A 23,483-nucleotide genomic window follows, 5' to 3' on the forward strand; every position below is an offset into this window, starting at 1 on the left:
ATCAGAGCAAGTGTAATTGCTGCATTCACGCGCTCCTCGGATGCTCTCATTTCCTGAGTCGGAATGTGAAAACAACATGGACACTCTTGTTACTACAAAGATTTGTTGGATTTGTATTATTAGAGCTTTCCTACTTGAGTTCACGTGCATTTTTTCAGTCTGGAAATAATTTTTCACATGCGGTGCCAGTGATGATGCTTCTTACGTCCGTTTCGGAGAACCAGAGGACAAATATTTCAATCGATCGCTCAGGCATGGCACCGAAATGAGGCACCGAAATCTGCGTTCGGATTCGGTTCTAGTACATACCGGTTACATAGGTACCGGTGCCATATGGTACCGGGTTTCGGTACCCAACCCTAGGTGTCTAAGGACCTGTGTTTCCACCCGGTATTAATATAAATTGTCGGAGATCTGATCACAAGTGGTCAGCCAAGACACGTTGCTGTTTCTACCTGTTGTTAACATGCGTCTCCTGTGACCACTCACTCATTCGCTTTAGAGAGCGTGCATGAAAGACGGAAATGAATGCAACAGACAGACTCTTTAAAAAAAGAACTATTTAAAATACACTGTGCATTAAAAACGAGACGCAGAGTGCTGAACTCCCGTCAAGCCAGTTGCAAAGAAAACAGTCTGCACACTTATTAGGACCATTATGGTAATATAAAGCGCATAAAGACGGCCAGAACCATATGCTTTTCATGATGTTTTGTTAGCTTCAAATATGCATTCTTCCCCCGATCTGGGCAGAATATTATACCAAAAAAATATTCTGACAGTCTTTCCTGTACTAGTCAGTCAAGTCAGTACATGAAAAGACTGTGATAGACTAAATTCAAAAGAAATGGTAACATTTCCAAGATGATTTGCAGTAATCTACCTGCAAAGCTAACTGTGTGCAAATGTACCTTGAACAAAAGCTGTTTTAAGGCAGGAGGTGGTCATTAGGGCTGGGTATCGAGTTCGATACTTTTTAGGCACCGACCGAATTGCCTCGATACCATCGAGTATCGAAAAACGTCTCGTCATTCGGTACCAAATTTCGATACCTAAGGGGTTAATCTCATCAGCGTTAGTGAGCCAATAAGCCTGCACCGGTATCGAAGTCAAGGTATCGGTATCGGAAATTTTTGAACGATACCCAGTGAGACTCGAGACCGGTGAGTGGTGCAGGTGTCGCTCATTATCAATTACTCCACCGGCCTCGCTCCGTTCCCACGGCTCTCGGCCCCGCCCCCACTCGTCACACCCAGCCCTAGTGGTCATACCAGATATTGAAGTGATTTAGTAAATAGAAGTTAACTGAAGTAACAACATTATTTTTGAAAACATCTTCACATCATTTTTACACAAGCGCCTAAATGTTTCACAGTACTGTAGCTTCGCAAATAGATTCCTCCAATAATTTTAGAAAGGCTGCCAAAGTTCTTATGGATTCAGTCTTTCTCAGTTTTCTTCTGTCCTCACATGAGTCTCATATTATGCATTTGTATTAAAGAAATAAAATACCAGTAATAAAAGTCTTCTAAGAAAGCTACTGACCAAAATGATTCAATATCCTGACAGCTACGTACACTTTTTTTCTGTCTACCATTAACATCATCACTCACAGAGCTCACCTTCATCTCATAAAACTTCCCATTGCTCTATTATTGCAATAAGAGGGCCAGCAGGCAGTTCTCTGCCTGTAAGGAGAGTTTTCTCAAAGTGGGACTAGAGAAAAAGTGCAGACCCAGACAGAGTTGCGCCCCAGACGGTAACCTGTACTTTATCCCTAAAGCATCACTCGGGAGATATCCACACTTCCTGCAGCACGCTTCTTTATGAGGCCCTGCTGTTAAAACTATTCATTCTCTCTGCTGCGTAACAGTAGATGAAGGTCTGAGCTGGTGGACTCTGATACTCTGAGGCCAGAGGCAAAGACATAAGAAGCTTTAATGACCTACCCAATCTTCTATCTTTGCTCATGAAACTACAGAATATTTTTAAGGCAGTCAAAAGTAAATAGGTGTGTTCGACTGCGGTGCATCTGATTTGAAGCAGTGCATGCTGTTAAATATTTTGTCCGACTTGTGACATATGTCCCATTATGTGATTATGGGACATATGCCCATCTAAGTACTGCAAAAACAATTTGAGAGCAACTTCTCCAGAGTGGCCACACAAGCTCTGATGATGACATGCGTTTCACAATTGGCCAGATTCACATTTCATTCATGTTTAGTGTTTATTCGGACACCTTCAGTTTCGCCAATGCTCTTAAATCTGTTAATTTATTAGTAAAAACTTTTTTTTTATGTTATCTCAATGTTATATTGTCATGCTTTTCAAAATAAAGCTTACAAATATAGACCCCACTTTGTTATTTAAATAGTAATGATTTATTTTTAACTTTATTCGTGTACATACAGGCGCTGCATTAAGCAATACAAAAAGCATTGCATGAAAAGTATTTCTGTTTCACCTCAAGACCTTGCACAGTCCCAAACCCTTCAGTAGCAGCATTTTGTTAACTCAATTAACTTGAACCCTCGGTTTTACTACAAGTTCATCCATCTACAGTAGTATGACCCCAATAATGATGATTTAGACTAATTTAACACGTTTGTACAGAAAAATATTACAAACACGCTTCAATGAAAATATAGGCTTCATATTTCTGCTTTTACCTATTTTTGCTTTTTATACTCCAGAATTCAGAATGTCCCACAAACTTCCATAATAATAACAATAATATAATATTACAAGATAATTTCCTGTGGTAACTAACGATATGCCACGATGCTGTTAACTGGTATTAAAAAAATAAATAAAAAATTTTTTGACTCTGGACTGAGGAATAGTGGACACATTGTACTTGGACACTGTGTTCACAACAGTGGGAAAGGAAACGTCTTTATTTGATAATTGAGAACTGTTTGTTCTGACTTCTGCACACATGCAAATTAAATGAGAAAAAAGATGGTGTGGGTGGGAAACGAGTGGGACTGTAATGAAAACGGCACTGTAATCTGATCTATTTTAATCCTACTTTTAAAAGACATTGTGTACACAGGCAGTGTATGGACTTGCAAAAACATTTCCGAAGAGAAAGTCACAAAGAAAAGGATGAAATGTGTACAAAGCTTTGTGAAAGGCCAAACAATCTGAGCCAACATGTGAGAGCACGCTACCCAGGAGTTCTGGCTCTGTCTTTGGAAAGGGAAATTTGTGTATGAAGATGTGCTCTGTTTGCTCTGGAGAATGCCTGTGTTAGATGGGCAAAATCTTCTGTGCATCTGTAATTAATTGTGTTGATGTGAACTCACATTAGCGTGATTAGAGCCCACTGTGTCTAGGCATGCATGCTCAAACAAGTATACAGGTGTGTCTGATTACCTGAATCCTGGCTGGACTTGGACTCTGAGAGGCTGACGGCTGAAGCATCACGAGACTGGTCAATCATACCGATGTTCACCTTGTGTTTGTAGGGATCCAGAGCTCCAAGTAGACCTAACACACGTATGGCCTAACCAAGGGAACAGAACCACAAAGCCTGTTTAAAAATGCAAAAGGTTTCATATTCAAGAGCAGTGGTTCCCAACTAATAAGCTGATGAGTTGAATTACTGTAGATCTGTTTGATTAAGTAGACAGTGTTGGGATACTCCTGGAACATGGTTGGGAATCACTGTTCTAGGGTATAAATTGCAGGCAGCATATGGAGTTAGGAAGGCAACATGAGCAGGATGTGACATGGGCATTAGATTCAGACATTTCACATCCTGAGCATGTTGCCTTCCTACCTTTGTATGCTGCCTACAGAGGTGTTCCACAAAATGTTTGAAACAAATCCCATGTTTCATTGATCCGATGTTCTATCTAACATAGATAAGTAGTTAGATAACATATAGTTTTAAGCTCATCAAATGCATGTACACTCTTGTATAAGCACTAAAAATGATCACACAACAGTGTCATCTTTTGGAAAGAACTGTTTGACTGTTTTTTTACAAAAAAAATTTAAAGATTAACTATAATTACCAAAAACTTAGTTTTTAGCTGTCTCATTTTGCATACACCCATGTTACTGCTTAGTTTCCCCCATTAAAAAAGTATACAAAAATACAAATAAATAAAAAATTAAAAGTGTAAAAAAAGTATATATTTTTTTACATTTTTGTAAAAATTGTGCTGACTGCATTCACCTAGCTCAATAAATAAAACAAAAAAATCTCTGTAAATTATGGAAAAGCATCAGTTTAACAACTACAAAACAACATTTGGTCCCAAACTAGCAAACCCCCACTGAATGAGCTTAATTTAAGCTTCATATGTAAATAATATCCATTTGCTTTATTTTATTGCACAAATTTTCTTCCTTTTTTAAGGTCATTTAATAATCATTGCTAGAAAATAACTAAACCTAGACGTGAGGTGGAACTGTCTGAAGCACTTCCTTTCAAACAACTGTTGCACCCACATTCGTGGAAACTGGCGTTCAATGACAGGAGCAGAATTCAGTACCTCTCTCCTAATCCCCTGGTTCTGTTCTGTCTTCAGGAAGTTGAGTAGCACCTCCAGTAGAGACGGATACTTCCTGTATGGCTCCACCACATACCCAGTACTGGCTACTTGTTGACCCAGAGTCCAAAGTGCCACCTAGTGGGAGAGAAGATGATCAGTGTGTTATTGTGTACATTAACATTTGTTCATTTAGCAGGTGCTTTTATACAAAGTGACTTATAAATGAGGAATACAACAAGCAATTTTTAAAAAAGGATTCAATAATAAAGTGCTAGCAATAAGAGTTGCAATCATAGTCCAGAATAGTAGAAAACAAAGAAAAGAGGGAAATAAGAATAGTTTCGTTTTTATTTATTTATATATTTATTTTCTGTAGGATAATTTTCTAAGTGCTCATAGAAGAGGAATTTTTAAATTGAATAATGTCAGGGAATCGGCCATCTGGATAGGTGTTCTTGTGCATTTTGTCTATTTTATTTATTGTAATGTGATTTGTATTTGCTCTTTAACACTCCTAAATGCTGCATCATTAAATTAGCTTCACTATCCATTTATTAGTTTTATTAGATTGTTTTTAATGAGGAAAAATTACTGGGTGCACCAGTGCACTGTACATTTAAGCTGTTTTATTGAGAAAACGACTTTTAAGATTGATCCAGAAAGTCAAATAAAGCCCCAGACACAGTTCAGAGCAGGTAAAGTATTTAGTTACATGAGCTTCTGTGAACCTCGGGTAACCTAAAACTAACCTAAATCATCCAAACTCTATAACACCCCTGATTGCTAAAGCAGAACCTGACAACGTCATACCAAGAAAGAAAGCCTTGTGTAAAGTTGTGTAAACGTTAAGGACATTTGACTGCACCTCATAACAGTACTGTAAAACCTTTCAGAATAAAAGCATGCACTCTAGAGTGCCTCCAAATATTACTGAAATACACAAGTATGTCAGAATGTTTCCACTGTCGTTACGGAGGAAAGTGGAAAGGAGAGTGCTTTTCATTACCCATATATTGCTTTGCAAAAGACAAAAAAACAAATTGCTTCACACAAGGAGGAAAATAGATGTGTGTAAAAATACAAATCTGTCAAAATGTAAAACAAGTCAAAATGTACACACAAAACATACTAACTCAATTTGCTGAAACAGGATTGAAAGACTTTGGTTTAACTTCACTAAGGTTAATAATATTGCCAAATCTCAGATCACATTACCAAACTAAAAAAATTAAAAATAACGATGGACCAAAAGTTTAACATGGGAATGAGCAAACCTGTCTCTTAGCTAATGAAGATGAGTCCTGCAGCATGTCCATAATAATAGGGAACAGCTCATCCATCCATTTCCTCATCTCCAGTCCACTCACCTGGTACAAATTAAAGAAACAGACACACTTAACAGCATTGCAACTGATCAAATTAAATGACCTTTCAGCGTTGACTTGATTTTGAGTGTAATGTAATTTTAAATGCAAATAAAATAAAACTCCAGTATCTGGAAAAAACTGCTGGTAAAAAAAAGCAACAGCACTTGCCCTTAAGACTGCTCTATTCTTATTAGCGCTCATTCAGTTGGCTCTAATACATTCTTTAATACCGAACATTGTAGTCACATATAACTATATATTTTGTTTCTGAAAAAAATCAGTTCCTCTCTTTCAATCTTCGCTACACCTTCTTCAACCAGTTGTCCACAAATATTTTATCTCTATGCTTGCATTCCCAACTCTCTCCTGCACAGAGCTACTCTGATGCTTCTCCTGAAGGTTTCCTAAATAGTGTGCAGTAGGAAGGAAGATCTGGTCATCTGAAAGGTCCTGTAGATGACTTCAAAAGTTCAGGCTAGGAAATGATCCGTTACCTGAGCAAGTTCTCCAATAGTTGCTAAAACACAGATAACGACTCCAGGGTTTGGATCGGGATCTTTCAGCTTCAAGATGAGGGCCTGTGTGAAGAACAGAATTGGAAAAATACATGATGAAAAGGGTTTATCTTTAACAACACATTATTATGTGAATGAGTCAGTAATTGATCTTTTGCTAAGCACTGCTTTACAAAACATTACTGACCAATCCTACATAATATATATACAATGCATCATATTACCGGGCATATTTTTCTCTTTTCTAATGAAAGCCTGTGTGTTTAGTTCGTTTTACAGAAACTATCTAAAAATATGTGAAAATAATGTTTACAGGGCACTTCAAGATCCAAGTTCATGCTGTGGATTAAACCACGAAAGATTAAACCTTCATTCTGAAACGAACATGTATAACATCAGCCGGAACACTTTTGGAATCTCACCTATGGCTATTATCCAAGTACAAACAAATAAACTTCCTGTTACTGAAGGTTACAACACATTTGACAACAACCCCCAAAACACGTGAAGAGAACAGAGGAAGTGAGGGTACCTTGAGAATGGGCTCCATGTATGGGCGGATGAGTCGGGGGGCATTAGACACCAGGTGACCCAGCATGCGGGCGCTCTGTTCTTTGTTTCGGCCCACGCCACTATGTTCCAACTCAGTAAGGATCTGGAAGGGGTTTTATTGTATTGGAAAGTACCACAGAGGGCAGTGAGAGGGCAGTAGCACTCAGAAAATGTAAAGTTTTCCATACAATATGCATAAGTTGCTAGTCAACAGAAAAAAAAGTGAATTTGTTGATGGGAAACAGAGTCAGGCCAGGCTGACTAGAGCTGCAGTGAAACAAAAGAGCAGACATTTCAGCAGAAAAATATTTACTGACTGCCACCTGTTGGTGGTTGAGAAAAACGGCTACAGCTTCTCTTAACAATTTTGCAGTGTACATCTTATGTACACTGTGCACAGTATGAAGTCTATATATACATAAAAAGAACAATGTGTGAAATGCTGTAGCCCACAATGCATTACCTGACCTTTTTCAATACCTATTTTAACTCCCTAAGCCATCTACTACTTCTGTGTGGATTCAATAAGTATCTTACTATGGTCATATTCTGTCTAAAGAAACAACAAGATGTGTTTAAAAATGCTGCAATAGCTTTCTCTCCAACTTAAATATTGATGTAATTTGCCCTGCTATCTATCTATCTATCTATCTATCTATCTAACACTATTGTATTGGGGGATGGGGGTACTTCAGGAAGGTTCTTGTAACTGTGTGCCCTTTTTCATTTAGTAATATTTATGTGGTTGGTTTGGGGTTGATAAAGTACGACCTTTAAAACGTACTTATATTTTCCTATGTAACGATGAAGTGTGCACTGTGGTATTCAGAAAGTGCTCAGCACTAAGTTTGCTCCACTGTATACTTTGTCAAATGTAGTAGGTCATCTGGGTATTTCATGCGAACAGATATGTACTCAGGACTCCAGAGGTTCACCAAATAATGGCATTTTGCGATTATTTCTCCTGTCAGTGAGACTACTAAGTTGGCCAACTCTCTTTGATTTTAGTTGATATATGAGAAATATTAAACCATAAACACTCCACAAGCAAACAGCAAAAATGCAACAGCACTATCTGTTTGAATAATGCACAATGATCAGAGCGATCCAATGGACAGAGCAGGTGTGTTTACTTGTGGGCCAGTCATGACCAAGTGACACCATTATTAGACAGTGCTTTAAGATCCAGGAAATTCCAAATAAACAGGAGAAATCACACCGTACCATGCACTAAGAAGACAGAAAGCTTTTTCTATAGATTTAATGTAGTAAACAGTGACATTTACAATTGCTAAGCACACTTTTGGCCGGTGCTTAAACTTCCACTTCTGCATTATTTTCCTTACAATACCCAGTAAATTATGATCAGTGGTTTAGTCTCACATGTGAGATGTTAGTCTGAAGCCCTGATATTTCAAATACCAGTCATAAGTGTCAATTTTTCAAAATTGAGATTTATGCATCACCTGAAAGCTGAATAAATAAGCTTTCCATTGATGTATGGTTTGTTAGGATCGGACAATATTTGGCCGAGATACAACTATTTGAAAATCTGGAATCTGAGGGTGCAAAAAAATCTAAATATTGAGAAAATTGCCTTTAAAGTTGTCCAAATGAAGTTCTTAGCAATGCATATTACTAATCAAAAATTAAGTTTTGATATATTTACGGTAGGAAATTTACAAAATATCTTCATGGAACATGATCTTTACTTAATAGCCTAATGATTTTTGGCATAAAAGAAAAATCAATCATTTTGACCCATACAATGTATTTTTGGCTATTGCTACAAATATACCCCAGCGACTTAAGACTGGTTTTGTGCTCCAGGGTCACATATGAGTATGAGTAGTGGAATGCTATTTCAAACATAGCCAAGTGCTGTAAAACGAGCAAATACCTGAATGAGCATCTTGCGCAGAAAGGGCATAACAAATGCAGGGTTCATACTGCTGAGACGGCCGATAGTGCAGATGGCCAGTTCACGGATCTCAAACACTTCATCATTAAGCGCCACAAATAGAGCTTGGAGGTTCTCTGCTTGTGCCAGGTGGGCATCAAAGCGCTCGTCCAGGGACGCCAGCACACAGTATCGAATATCAGGGTCTAGAAGTCACAGGAAGTTACATATACATAAATCAGTACACCCAAAACTTAAAGATATAATGTTCCATACAGTCTGGTTGATCAGTTACCAACAAAGCGTGTCAATATTAATCAAGAAGTAAGAGTTTCTTATCAAACTGATAAAATGTTATGTTGCAAAAATGAATACACCCTCCAGAAATGTACAAAATAAAACGTAATAAAACATTTCCAATGATCCAATGATCAACAGGTGAACCAAAACAATTTGAATAAGAATAATTTCTTGACAATTAAAGCATTTCACAGTCATTTGAACAATTCTCAGACTTAAAGGAATAGTTCACCTCAAAAATAAAAATTCTGTCATCATTTACTCACCCTCATGTTGCTCCAAAACTGTATTAAGTTTTTCTTATGATGAACACAAAAGAAGATGTTTTGAAGAATGCTGGTAATCAAACAGTTGTTGGCCTCCATTGACTTCCATAGTAGGGAAAAAAATACTATGAACTTATACAGTTTTGGAGCAGCATGAGGGTGAGTAAATGATGACAGAATTTTTATTTTTTGAGGTGAACTATTCCTTTAATGCTAAAACAATGAAACCACTTTCCACTTTCCATTGACAAGAATTGTCAGGGAGACTTAATTCTTTGCAAAAAAAAAGAAAGAAAGAAAAGGATTACCAAATCATTGTTTTAAGTGTGAACATAGTGTAGCAAAAATAAATTTTTAAAAGAATGGACTTATAAGTTAACAAGCTCCCTGAAATAATCAGGCTTTCATTTTGTGAAGAGTGATGTTTTCTTAGAGAAGAGCAAGAAAATGGCATGCAAGTGTCTAAGAGCTGGCAAAAGATATGAGAACTTAATCTCATACAGTGAGACGCATCAAACATGACTCAAGGTCATTCATATAGATGTGGCAATTTGTAGTGATTCGTGAACTTGTACAATCAATTGAAAGAAGTAAGCGTGGGTGATACTGAATGGTTTTTAAGACTATTTTGCAAGCTACTGAGCAGTAAAACTAGTACAACTAGTTATGTTAGACAACAACTAATTTAAGTAAAAAGGTTCTCAATGTTTGTTGAATTTATTGAAGGGTATACAGATATTTGCATGCCTTCATTTAATTTAATTCAACTTATAGACCAATTTTATGAGCATAAACTTAGAGAAATGTGCATATACTGTACATAATCTATAAGCTACCATGGATTTAAGCAGCTGTCTCTCTCACCTGGGTCAGTGATGCCAACCACCAGTAACTTGCTGAGAACGTCAGCCACCACCTGCACAGCGGTCTGACTGACCACGTGACCGTGGCCGCTGATCAGGTGGATGGAGGGGGTGAGCAGACGCGAGCAGGTGCGCGCTGCCTCCATGCGGATCTCCTTGTGCTCACTGTTCAGGAAGTAGTCAGCACAGTGGCGCACAAACTGGGTCAATGAGTGACCTGAAAATGAACCGAACAGTAATGAAAAAAATATTTTCTGAAGAAAATGTAAGTAATGCTAGCCTATACAAAAGTCATTGCAGAGCATTGCTGTGCACTTGTTAAGGTGTTCTGGGTAGGGCCGGGTAATGCATCGAATAGCAATATTATTGCAATAATTTAGGGAATATCATGATAATTTTAAGTTTAGCATAAAAAGACAAAGCAAATTTCACTCCCCTTTTTATCTCTTGAATATAACAGCTGTCAAATAGTCCTGTGTATATTCGTGTAAGCGCTCTATGACAAGGATCAAAGCAAGGCTACTTGTTTACTATTTGCTTTTGCAGCATTGAGCACAACAGCTGATCATTAACATGTATGTTACTGAGGTTATTGTGTTTGGGCCCACAGGTGTGCCAGGTGCTTTGGATGGTGACCTGGGAGATTTGGTTCCCCATGTAAAACCCTCTGTGAAAAACCTGGGTGTTATTTTTGATTCTGCCCTCAAATTTGATAGGCAGATAAATGCTGTATTTCAATCTAGTTTTTTCCAATTAAAATTACTGTCTAAAGCTAAGAGTTTCTTAACATTTGCAGAGTTTGAGAGAGTGCGTCATGCATTCATTTCATCTAGACTTGACTATTGTAATTCTCTTTATATTGGAATGAGTCAATCCAATATTAGTCGTCTTCAGATGGTTCAAAATGCAGCCGCCAGACTTTGACAGAAATATGATAATATTTCCCCAGTATTACAGTCTTTGCACTGGCTGCCGATTTGTTACAGAATTGATTTCAAAATTCTGTTTTTTGTTTTTAAAGCTCTGAATGGATTTGCTCCAAAATATGTTGTATAAACAACTCTGCTAGATTATGAAGGTCATCTCAACAAAGATTGCTAATGGTTCCGAGATCTAAGTCGAGGGGTGACCAAGCTTTTTCAATTGCTGGTCCAAATTGTGGAATGAATAGTCTCCCTTTATCTATAAGACTAATTTCCACAGAGTCTGAATTTAAAAGTTTAAGTTAAAAACTTACCTTTGCTCTCAGGCTTACAACTGTCTTTGATTTTTAAAGTTTAATTTTCTGGGTTTTTGATGTAAATCCTTCATCATTGCTTTGCGATCTTTTTATTATTTCTGTCTCTTTTTTAGATATTTATCCTTTGTCTTTTTGTACAGCACAATGGTCAACTACTGTTGTTTTTATTTGTGCAATATAAATAAAATTTGATTTGATTTGATTTGATTTGATGTTAAGCATGGAGTATTCATTCATCGCAAGCTCATTGTGTTTCATTATAGCCGAGAAGAAAAAAAAAAAAACCTGTACCTTCAAATTCAAAGCTGCCAAGAGTACGCAGTGCCAAAGTGATGCTGCCCACGTCACTAGCCTCAGGGATATTAGTCAGGCTGGGGGATGCCAGCTGGTACGCCAGGCCCTTGGGCATACCGGGGTGACGCAGAGGCTTGTGCATGAGCACAAGAGAAAGCATTTTTAGCAGCCCATCCTGAATGTCCTTCTTCAGCTGTGGGATCTGCCTGCTCAGGTCGTATAGCACTGCAGTCAGAGCAGGACTGGGAAGAACAGAGAAAGAAGATTACACAGGAAATCATGCCCGAATCTTCTGGCATGTACAATGCTAGTGAAAGGTTTGTGCACAATCGACTGCATTTATGTTTCTCTTAAAAAAACCTTTTGTTTAAAGGTTATGCTTATGCTTAACTGTTTCAAATTAGTTTTGAAAACAAATATATATTGTGCCTATATATCTGTTTTTATTGTGCCTCATGTTTATTAATTATCTCACTCTATGTTTACTAATTATCTCATTATCGTGTATATTGTATTTGTATCTATGAGTTTGCATCTCAAGAAACTACAGCCCAGTGAAGGTGAAACTGAGAATAAAGCACTAGCCCCTACTGTACCTGAGACCAACAGCTAACATGGGCTCGAGAAGTTCTTTGACATCCTGTTGAATGCTAGGCCCCATAGCTCTGGAGAGCATACTAATACAAGTGAACACAGTAGCATCCACCTGCATGGTCTTCTGCCTCCTAAAAGATTACAAAACATGAGACAGAGGGCAAAAAAAGAGAAGAAAATCAAATACATAACATTCTTAAGGTTTCATTAGTAGTGAAACAGTAGCAACACTTGGATAGTTTTAAAATCTGATTGGATGAGCCACATTTAAAGTCATAACACATATAAGCTAAATTTGATATTACTCTTTGATCATGTGACTTGGCACTGACAAAAAGCTGACAGGCAAAGCAAACAATTTGTCTTATTACTAAGAGTTGACAAAATCATCTGATTTTATACATGTTAAAATGTACAGACTTACTTTGCCAGGAAATGCAAGATTAGAACTTCCACCACACTCTAAATTATAAATACAGTCTAAAGCCTACTATAATAAATAAATATTAAATAATAAATCATAGTGTCGGAATCTCTTGATCATGTACAAACAACTGTATTTGATCATTTTGAAAGTGGCTTCATTACTTTTGTCAAGCCATCAAATGAAAATACTTCAACACAAAAAAGTAAAGTTTGAGAACCAATTTTTATGGGAACCTTAATTGTAGGAATTAAAAATAATAATAATTTACTGAACATTGTTCATACTGTTTCAGTAGTTTTTAAACAATCAATAAATTGCTTAAACTGTATGGGTCACCAGCTTAACCGTGGTAAAAATAAAACACTTCCCTCTAGTGGCTTACAGCTTACATTTTTGCAGGCCTCTAGTATGTATTTGAGCTGTGCGCTAACTAAGTTTAGATTTGAATGGTTGCAGGTCCTTACTTGTGTGCAAAGTCTTTAGGTGGCAGTGCAGCTTTGATGATCTCCAGGATCTTGCTGAGGTAGGGCTGAATTTCGGCCCTCACAGCAACCACCAGCAGCCCCAACGCTTGAAATGCTGCCATCCGCTCCTTCTCTTTCTTCAGGCAGCTCAGCAGGTGCCCCATAGTGTCCTGTAAATACTGATCTGAGGGCAGAAGAAAAATCTTTAATATATAGCCAATCAATACAGCAAAAAGTGAAGCAAAAAAAAAAAAAAAGGCTAATATGCATAGTCGGCCCACAATGTATTTGAAAACTTCAGCAATAATTAAAAATATCTGAATGTCACTGAACTGGAAACATATATAATAATTGAAATAGTCAAACATCAGCTTTGGAAGTAAGGCTGGGATGTAATCGCAAGTGTACCAGTGAAAATGTGAGGCTGGAAGGCAGCAAGTCGGGGCAGTAGGTTTAGGATAGTCATCTGAATGAGCGGATTCTTACTGGTCCTGTATTTCAGCACCCAACGGCACACCTGCAAAAGCAACAAAATACATTAGATCCTTTGATGCTGTGGGAAATGTCAACTTCCCCTGATCACAGTTGCACAGTTTCAAGAAATGTCTAAAGTTATAACAAACTCTTCAATCTGATACACTATAGAGAGACGTTATTTAGACAATATGGTTAATTCCTGAAAAATATATAAAGTAAAATCTGACAAATCAAAACAATGTTGAAAAATCCTAAGTTAACTGGACAATCACTCTTAAGGGTTTGGAAACGTTGGACCATTATAGATATTCACGTGATCTTCTCAGCACGGTCACTAAAGATTTATCATAAATAAGCCTTAATAATTAATTGCAATTTTGGCAGAAAGGCTTGAGAGGTGTACACTAATGAGTTTAACATGTCTACTACAGACAAAAATAAAATTATACAATACTGTTCACATGGCATTGTGATAAATCATAATTTGTTTTTTTGTTGCAGGAGGCTGTTTAGTTAGTAACAGTGGACAGAACCTTTGTAAACCTAGGAAAAATATTTTCTTAATTCAAATAATTGTGTCCGATTATACTTATGCTTTCCCTTAATGGATAAAATATTATTTTTCTGAAGTGAACTGTTCGAAGAATAATTATCATTAATGGACATGAAACGCACGCTAAATTCACTGACTAAACAGAACGAAAGGAGGGGAAAAAAGCATACTACAATTTCTTCCAAAACTTCACTACTGGGACCACTTATTATGAGACCAGCTAGCTACAGACAGTTATTTCCTCTTCAGTAGTAAATGCGATCACTGATCACCTGGTCAAAACACTCCTCCATCAGTTCTCTGCAGTACCGGCTCTCCACCAGCGTGCTTTTGGAGGGAACAGGTGCAGCTCCAAAACTTAGGAAGCCCTGTGGTGTGCTATATCCCAGCAGCCCCAGCAGAGCATTGGACTGCTGTGGCTGCACTGACTGAAAGCTGGTGAAGGGCGTGATGTGGCGAGGTTTAGTGCTGAAACCCATCAGCTCCTTACAATACTTATCATGAACCATCTGCTGCTGTGTAATCTCCTCCATTTCCTCTCTCATACGCTGCAGGGATCAAAGAACCAATAAAAAATGCATCAAACAATGAATAAACACATTGAAGCAATGAGTGAGGTCATATTTGATTGAAAGATCAAACAAAATGAAAGTAATAAAAATAAACAATGCAAACAAACAACTGAAAAGACAAACAAAAGAATAAATAAATAAACAGGCTAAAAAAATAAAACATCAAACAAATGAATTATAAAATAACTAGCAAAAATAGCAAATAACAAAAAAACAAAACCAGTGCCGGCCTGTAGGGTTGTGGGGCCCTAGGCAAGATAATGAAAATGGGCCCCACTAGTGTAAAAACTTTCATAGAAATTTGACGAAGAGAACAGAACTTTATTGCATTAGACATTCGGATCCGGATCTGTAATTATTTAACGTAATACTAAATGTGGCTCAATTTTCCCTCATATGACAAGTCTGTCTGTGATCATGGGCATCATTGCATTTATAAAACAAGTACTAATACTACAGCAATAAATATTATGTATACAGCAGTCAAAATATCCTTTTTTTTTTGGTTCTGGAAAGATACCGTTTGGACTGCATTTCTACCACAACTTTACTTTAATCTCTCTATCATTCTTTCATTTCAAATAAATTAAAAATAGAATCAATGTGTAACAAGACTTTATGACGTTACGAGAGATTATTCTGAGAGGCAATATTAAGTGAATTCCAAAATCTGAACCGTGACAACAAAATATGAACTGTAACAAGAAAGGTTTTCTTTTTCTTTATTTATCGAAAATTATAAAGAACACAGAGTTTGTTGTGCCTGTTTTTAGGGCTGCACAATTTGGCCAAAAATGTTGTTTTTATATATCAATATGACTAATTCTGATTATTGTTATAACTAAATAAAAACATTAAACAAAACAATAATTATTGATAATGATTATTATCAATATATTTTACAGAAAACTGCAGCATGACCTGTTAACATGTAGGAGGCCTATAAATGTTTAGAGGTCTAAGGATTTATTATAAAGTAAATTATGATTACAAATCTTTGGCAATAAACAATTCTTAATTTTTTTGTCAGGACATCTTATGCATTCACTGAGAGAGAGAAAAAAACTCCTCTACACTGGAGAAAAACTTAGAGAGAAGTATTATTATTCCTATTTTTACCCAAAATAAGGTGTTGCGAGCATTAGTGAGTGCACACATGTAATATAATGTTTCATGCATACTGGTAGCCGGAGGGCGCCCTCACACAGTAAATCCATAAGTGCAAAATCCATAACTCAAAGAAGCCATAAATCATATGACGTTCCAGGAAATTCCTAACATTGACAAAGGCATACGCTATCGCCTAGCTGAATAAAAAGCAGATAGAGACGTTTTAACTGATGAAAAATTTAGACATACCTGTACGATTGCGACTAAATGGTTTATCTCTGTTCTTCAAGCCATCTCTGGTATTTGTATATGAATAAACTATATATATAATGCAATGATAATCAACAGCCTTTATCACTGTATAGAATACTATATAAAATAATGTTTTTTTCCCTCATTCTGTGATGTTTCAAACACTTTCAAAGTTTCAAACACTTGACTTATGTTATGAAATGAGCAAAAACATGACATTAAATGTTCTCTTTGTTAGACAACAGGTTTGTAAACAGGCTCAAACCCATGCAAAACCCATGCATGCGTTCTATTGAGGTAAATTGTAATCGTACAGACTGATTTCTTCATATGTTCGACACACATGGCGCACTGTACACAGCCCTGGTTATGCAGTCAGAGGTGTGTGCGGCTTGAAGTTGCGCGCCGATTGGTTTAGGACATTAAAGTAGCTACCGCGAGAGCGATGTGAAAGCATGCAGAACTGTCTGCTCTCCATAGCTCTTGCGGTACCTTGAATGTCAAACACCGATCTGTTGAAAATTAAATTGACAACCTCGCTGCCGCAGGGCCCTCCCCTTAAGGCGGAGCTCTAGGTGACCGCTTGTACCATCTGTTGGACGGGGGCCGGCACTGATCAAAACTATGAAAGAATGAACAAAGAAAGAACAAGCAAAACCTCACAAAACATGTGTCCTGCTGCCAGTAGCATGAGCAGTCTCTTACCTCTCCCTCCATACTGCTTATTCGCACCAGTTCATTGAGAATCAGTAGAGCTCCATGGACACGGTCATCCTTATTCATGCCTTTCTCTTTAGCCAGAGTCTCATCAAAACCCTTCTCGGCTTCCTCAAATGTTTGCTGTTTATGACAACAAAATACATGGAATGTGTGAGCGCCCATACCCATATAACACACACACGCACATATTTAAAAACATTTAAAGGTGTTTTAATTCTGACCTTGTACCACTGTGGTTTCTGCATCTCTTTGGTCTCTCTCTGGGTGGTGAGGATCAGACAGGCTCTGAGTGCAGATACTGCTCCCTCACGGATCGCCTGTTTGGAGTCCCACACAGCATAGAAAATGTTATCAAAAAACGGCTGCACCTGCTGGAAGAAGAATGTGGGTGCGCTAACAGCGAGCTCTCGCAAAACCAGCACCTGAAACAAAAACACAGTGGAAAGGGGGTTCAGTTGACATTAGACAGAAAAGAGCAAAGAGACAACACACTGAAGTACTGTTAAGGAAGCTAATAGCCACCAGTAACAAACAGTCAAGTGTAAGAGAGTCTAATATAAGGTAGGGCTGTCAAAAAAAAATTAGAATTTAAAATATTCGTTGAATTTAAAATAAAAATCCACAATTTTAGGTGTGCGTTAAGGAGGCAGCCTTATCAGTGGCGCATGAGATGCGATGACGATGTAAGTGTCGTTGCATTTTAATGTTTTTCTTAGCCTATCCGGTTGAAGCCACTAGATGCGGCGCTGCTGAGTTGTTGCTACGTAAATATAACGGGAAAAGAGAACATCAATGCGGAGAAGATCTTGTTTACATCAAAACCTTTTACCCATCATGAAATGTTTCTTGTGTGACACGTTGGTCATGAGACACCTTTTTATAGGCCATCAGTTGGGACTAAACCAGCTAATATTAATTTAGGGCAGGATTGCCTTCTAATTACTGATAGATTTCTGCTGGTGTCTTGGCTTTCCATTCCTTTTTGCACCTCCCTTTCTTCATGTGTTCAATACTTTTTCCCTGGGTCATTCCATTTTATTACACAGAACTTAATTTCTGAACTTATTTGTTTTGTTTTCTTTGTATGTATGGATTACTTGGGTTGTTACCGACATCTGGTGAAAATTTCAAGTCAAAAGCACCTTTAGAAATATATTTACTGAGAGAAATGGTGACGTGTTCAATACTTATTTTACCCGCTGTATATCACAACATATAAGCGGCACAACATATAAAGGGATAGCTGACCCAAAAATGAAAATTCTGTCATGATTTACTCATCCTTAAGTTGTTACAAACCTGTATGATTTTCTTTCTTCTGTTACACAATAGAAGCCATTTTGAAGAATGTTGGTAACCAGTTGATGGTAGCCATTGACTTCCACAGTAGGGAAAAAATACTATGGAATTTGATGGCTACCAGCCACTGTTTGGTTACCAACATTCTTCAAAATATTTTCTTTTGTGTTCGACAGAAGAAAGAAATGTTGGAACAAACCTGTGAGTAAATGGTGACAAAAGTTTCATTTTTGGAAAAAAAAATATTTTTACTATTCGAACAGTTTGCTTGTAATTCACCATGACAATATAATATGCAGTTAAGTATTTCTACGCACCGCTGCATGCCGTCTGCCCTCATTCCTGTCTGCTCCCAGCCATTCTAGAGCTCTCTTCACCTCAAACTCCACATACTCCGCAGTGAAGGTGTCTCCCGCCATGGACAGGTGACCCATGGCCTTAGAGGCCATCTCCATGACCACTGAGTCGCTGGAGGGAAGCAGGTTGCGCAGGTAGTTGGCAAAACGGCTGATACGGGTGGCATTTCCCCCTTCCACACCAATCAAGCTCACTGGAGAAACAGCCATAACACAATAACTGACAAAACACTTCAAACCAAGCAATGCAACGGTGACATGTCACTTTCAATGGAATTAAAAACTAAATTATAGGTAGATCTGGCAAAATAGGCCACATTACTTTACATATTCCAATACTTCATTAAAAATAACAAAATAAAGTAGACAGCGTTTGCCATTGGGTTCATACTCACCTATGGCAAGGATACCGCCTTTTTTCTCATTCACATCTGAGCTGGAAACCAACTCGAATATGTGGTGGTTCAGCTCATCATAGAAAGTGGTGGCTTCATCTTGGCTCAGCTTGAGTCAGAAGCAAAAACAATGCACACTACACATGACTCTTCCCAATAATTTATATTTAAGTGTACTTTAATGTAATGTTGTCAAGTGATTTCAAAAATTCAGTTAAACACTGCAAATTATATGCTCAATTAATCAATTACAACTAATCAATTACAAATGATCACGTGTTGTTATTTACTAGGCCACAAATGTAGATAATTTAAAGACTGATGTCACATAGGTGCTACTACAAGCAGTGTAAAGCTGGACTGATTGCGGACTTGCAAATACATATTCTGCATCTCCCTGTATTTATAATGTTTTTGATGATCGAATTACAAGCGGTCAGCACTAAATGCAGATGAAAACAGGATCTAAAACATTTTGTGATCAGATCACTGAAACCATCTGTGTCAATATTTTAGATCTGTGCATTAGCTCTTTAAGTGACAGAAGCCTAATATGCCTGCTGTTATCTGTCATTACAAACTAACGAAACGAAAATCACTCACTGTTCTTGACTAAATAAATGTTGTAGATTTAATGTAACTAATCTATATTTAATATATTTACATTTAGTCATTTAATATATACATAATATATACAGTGAAGTCGATGCAGTTTTATTTAACATTTGATAATAAGTACATTGATGAATTTCTATAGTATTTCTTTCCTGAATACTACTGTTGGATCTTCCTAAAAAGCACTGTTTATTTTATTTGTATCTTTGTTTGTTCCTATTCATTTGTGCTATTTTTTGTCAAATGTTTTATTTGTTTATTAATGACTTTTTGTCTTTAATAAGGTTTGAACTTTATATAGTTAGGCTGTTGTCATGTTTTGCTGTGGCACTGAAATTGGGATTATGAAATTTCACTGGTATCTAAAATGTTGGTGTCATAACCTCTACATCAGAATACAAGGTTACACTCTTAAAAATAAAGGTGCTTCACGATGCCATAGAACGTTTTTTTGTCTAAATGGTTCCATTAAGAACCTTTAACATCTGAAGAACCTTTCTGTTTCACAAAAGGTTCTTTGTGGCGAAAGAAGGTTCTTCAGATTATAAAAAGGTAAGAAATAGATGGTTCTTTAAAGAACCTTTGACTGAATGGTTCTTTGTGAAGAACCTTTTAAGCACCTTTATTTTTAAGAGTGTACAGGGGTCAAAACCAACCAAAACAACTATTTTTTCTTTTTCTTTCTTTCTTTGCTTGCAGTGGGGCTTGTAAAAAATTTTGGCAGGGCAAGTAAAAATCTGAATCGTTGGACCAGGCTAGCAGAATAATACTCCTAACAGTACTAAATTGATTAACTTCAGGCAGTATTCCTGTTCGCAGTGCTTGCAGTACATCCACAAAGGTGTGTGGTCATGCAGTTACACTTCCATTATTTTAGTGTTTTTACTGTAAACATGTTTCCTTTCTTGTTTGTTTAAACACACTGCAGGACAAATAACTTGATTGTCTGTGGTAACACAAGTGTGGTAACAAGAAATTACTCTGTCAAAGTTATGCTTTTGACTCTCCTGATGAAGCTTAATGTAAATGTAAATACTTGGATCAAAGATCAAAGTAGCACAGTTTACCTCTCTTAGTTCTGTGGTGACATAATGCTGGAGGTCTTTGGCAGCTTTGGCACGTGTGTCTTCATTTCGACTCTTAAGGCCACTCACAAACTGCTGCAGGACTGTGGCAGTGCCAGACATGCTGGCGGCTGGGACGCAGCTGCCTGTAGATCTGCCTGCAATTCAAACACCCTGCCAATATGAGAAACAACTGTGTTAAGGGAATGCAAAAAAATGATAGATCTTAATGTCCAGACTACAATAAATATATTTTACTAAGCAGTGCTGTTTGAGGCGACACTTCAGAAATTAAGAAACTGTTTTACATTAAGTATCCCTTTATGAAAAATACATATGCACAATGCACATTTCATCAGGCAATGCCATAACGCCATTAAAAGTAGAACAGACCATCAAAAAATAGTGAAGTGGGAGTATTCTGTTATTCTGTATGCATTACTTAATGGTGATGATAATGCCATTTTACATGTAAAGGTGCTGACGCCAGAATATACAGAATATGTACAGTACTGTCACCAAGCATCTAAAGACCCACCTCCATCTATCTGAATGACACTGTTCCCCCAAACCGTTAAATAAGTGTCAATTCATGAAATTACACACGGTCATTATTGGACAGAGTCAGCAAACTGCTCACACCGTAACAAAGATCATTCATGCTAATGGCTAACGTTGCAGTAAAAGTTATTAGCTCAGATCTTCACTACTACACCGCAACATTCACATTCACATTAAATAGATACATATACAAATGAAGTAGCTTACAATTATTAGTGATCCAGACTTCCAAGTTAAGTGTTTGATCTAGGATTCAATCTACAATCTTCTTACAGCTCACAGCTCAGATATTTTAACCCCAGCTGTATACCACGCAATTTTATCATTATTAAAGAATGCTCAACAGCTCCTGCCTCTGATAAAAATAAGAGAAAAGCATGTAGATCAGAGTTATTCGTCAGAATAATAGAAGAACACAATAACAGCACGTATAGCGGATGGAATCGACATATAAATTAGGTTAGTTAGTTAGTTAGCCAAAGGTGCTACCTACAACTATCAATTTAGCAAGTGACTGTGAACTGCTTACGTCATATCAAACAGAACATTTAAATGGATTACATGTTTGAAAAGCAGTAATTAAAAATGCAATATTTACTTGTGTAAAGGGTTTTCCACTAGATGTACTAATGCACTCGTACACTGCAAACACAGAGGGCAGGCACAAGATATGAGTGACGTCTCCTCCACCAATAGACAATCACTTGACTGTAGAGTTTAACCAATCATTCGCTCAGACGGAAGCGTTTCAAGCCGGAAAGAAACATGGCGTAAATTCCAATTCACATACGAGAAATACGTACTAAAATTGCGCATAACACCGGTAATGGCATAGAAATACGATAAGATAGCAAGCCAGTACGCTTAGTTAGTGTTTGAACCATAACATTTAAAGAAGAGGGGCTTACCGGCCCGAATGTTGAATTGGTGAGGTACGATGTGTCTAAATTATAAATGTCCTATAATAAATATCCTAGAGAGGTTTATTATTATTGACAATATTCAGGTGTGAAATTATTGTCCAGACGGCACATGGACCGCATAGTCACATGGTACTTGTTACTTTTCTCAGTGCTGGACGGATCAGCCATTTCTGATTAATTCGGAAGGAGGTTTAAACATTATTTCATGAAGATTGCAGGGGCAATATTTCCATTTGTGTATGAGGCACTTCCTATCCTACCACAAAATTCAGAAAGGAAAAAATGAAAAGAGGTTTTAATTACTGGACCAAAAACATCCACATATAATACCCTACACTTTATTCAATATATAAATCAATGAACTAGCAAGGGCTCTTAAATAGTCTGCAGCACCCAGTCTTACTCTATTAGACACTTAAAGCAAATGCCTTCTGTTTATGATCTGGCTCTGTCAGTTAACTGCAAAAAGACTAAAATACGAAAAAGAGAGAGATATAGCTGGCAAGACCAATATCATAACTTCACAGTAAAAGCATGCCCCATAGACCAGGGGTCTCCAACCTTAGTTCATTCGGGAGCTACTTTAAAAAAAAAATGAAAGAGGCTGAGTGTTATACAATACTTACTGTATATATATATATAAGGATGAGTCAGAATGATACATTTAATTTTATTTGCTCCATAAACAGTTAAAGCTAATGTGCTTTCTAAAAATCTCAACACTTCTGATAACAAGGTAGCCTATTTTCCGTCGACAAGATTTACAACAAAAATTTGGTCTGATTTCGCATGGGTCTGAACAAAAATATGGCAGACTGAATGAATTTGTAAATCCACAGTTTGACAGCAGGTGGCGCTTATGAACAGCAGAATAGAGCTGTTTCCACGGTAACCTCTGTAACCAAAGCTGGGCTTCTAAACACTGCTTTATTATGTTTATTATGTTTATTACGCATTACACGGAGGGGAGATAGAAAGCAAATGCCATCGAAACTTTTCTGAAGACAGTCGGTTTCCTATGCATTCACACAAATAATGAAATCATATATTCTTTCATATAATTACCCTCATGTTTTCACACAAAACGAGACTACTCTGCGTGTTGCGCCTGCGTGAGACTCTTAAAGGGGTCATATGATGTTGCTAAAAAGAACATTATTTTGTGTATTTGGTGTAATGAAATGTGTTTATGTGGTTTAAGGTTCAAAAAACACATTATTTTCCACATACTGTACATACTGTACGCTCCTCTATGCCCCGGCTTTCTGAAACATGTCGATTTTTACAAAGCTCATC

At 37.2% G+C, this 23,483-nt stretch overlaps 1 protein-coding gene across 1 annotated transcript in view; it reads right to left on the reverse strand.

Annotated features, from left to right (window-relative positions):
- mtor (mechanistic target of rapamycin kinase) overlaps positions 1-21,918 on the reverse strand; it is a 134,641-nt gene extending 112,723 nt beyond the window's left edge. Inside the window, exons 1-19 of the mRNA XM_016538036.1 lie at positions 21,863-21,918; positions 21,472-21,619; positions 20,707-20,877; positions 19,025-19,133; positions 18,591-18,823; positions 17,196-17,396; positions 16,960-17,094; positions 14,593-14,868; positions 13,699-13,807; positions 13,291-13,474; positions 12,402-12,530; positions 11,803-12,047; positions 10,273-10,488; positions 8,843-9,048; positions 6,923-7,045; positions 6,370-6,453; positions 5,783-5,875; positions 4,509-4,643; positions 3,382-3,511 (exon numbers count right to left, since the gene is read on the reverse strand). Of these exons, the coding sequence (XP_016393522.1) occupies positions 3,382-3,511; positions 4,509-4,643; positions 5,783-5,875; positions 6,370-6,453; positions 6,923-7,045; positions 8,843-9,048; positions 10,273-10,488; positions 11,803-12,047; positions 12,402-12,530; positions 13,291-13,474; positions 13,699-13,807; positions 14,593-14,868; positions 16,960-17,094; positions 17,196-17,396; positions 18,591-18,823; positions 19,025-19,133; positions 20,707-20,826 (2,728 nt within the window). The 5' untranslated portion in view covers positions 20,827-20,877; positions 21,472-21,619; positions 21,863-21,918. The remainder of the gene's footprint in view (positions 1-3,381; positions 3,512-4,508; positions 4,644-5,782; positions 5,876-6,369; positions 6,454-6,922; positions 7,046-8,842; positions 9,049-10,272; positions 10,489-11,802; positions 12,048-12,401; positions 12,531-13,290; positions 13,475-13,698; positions 13,808-14,592; positions 14,869-16,959; positions 17,095-17,195; positions 17,397-18,590; positions 18,824-19,024; positions 19,134-20,706; positions 20,878-21,471; positions 21,620-21,862) is intronic.
- Positions 21,919-23,483: the final 1,565 nt, after the last annotated feature.

Source organism: Sinocyclocheilus rhinocerous, unplaced genomic scaffold (genome assembly GCF_001515625.1).
Source record: "Sinocyclocheilus rhinocerous isolate Xijiao unplaced genomic scaffold, SAMN03320098_v1.1 scaffold1599, whole genome shotgun sequence".
NCBI lineage: Eukaryota > Metazoa > Chordata > Actinopteri > Cypriniformes > Cyprinidae > Sinocyclocheilus > Sinocyclocheilus rhinocerous.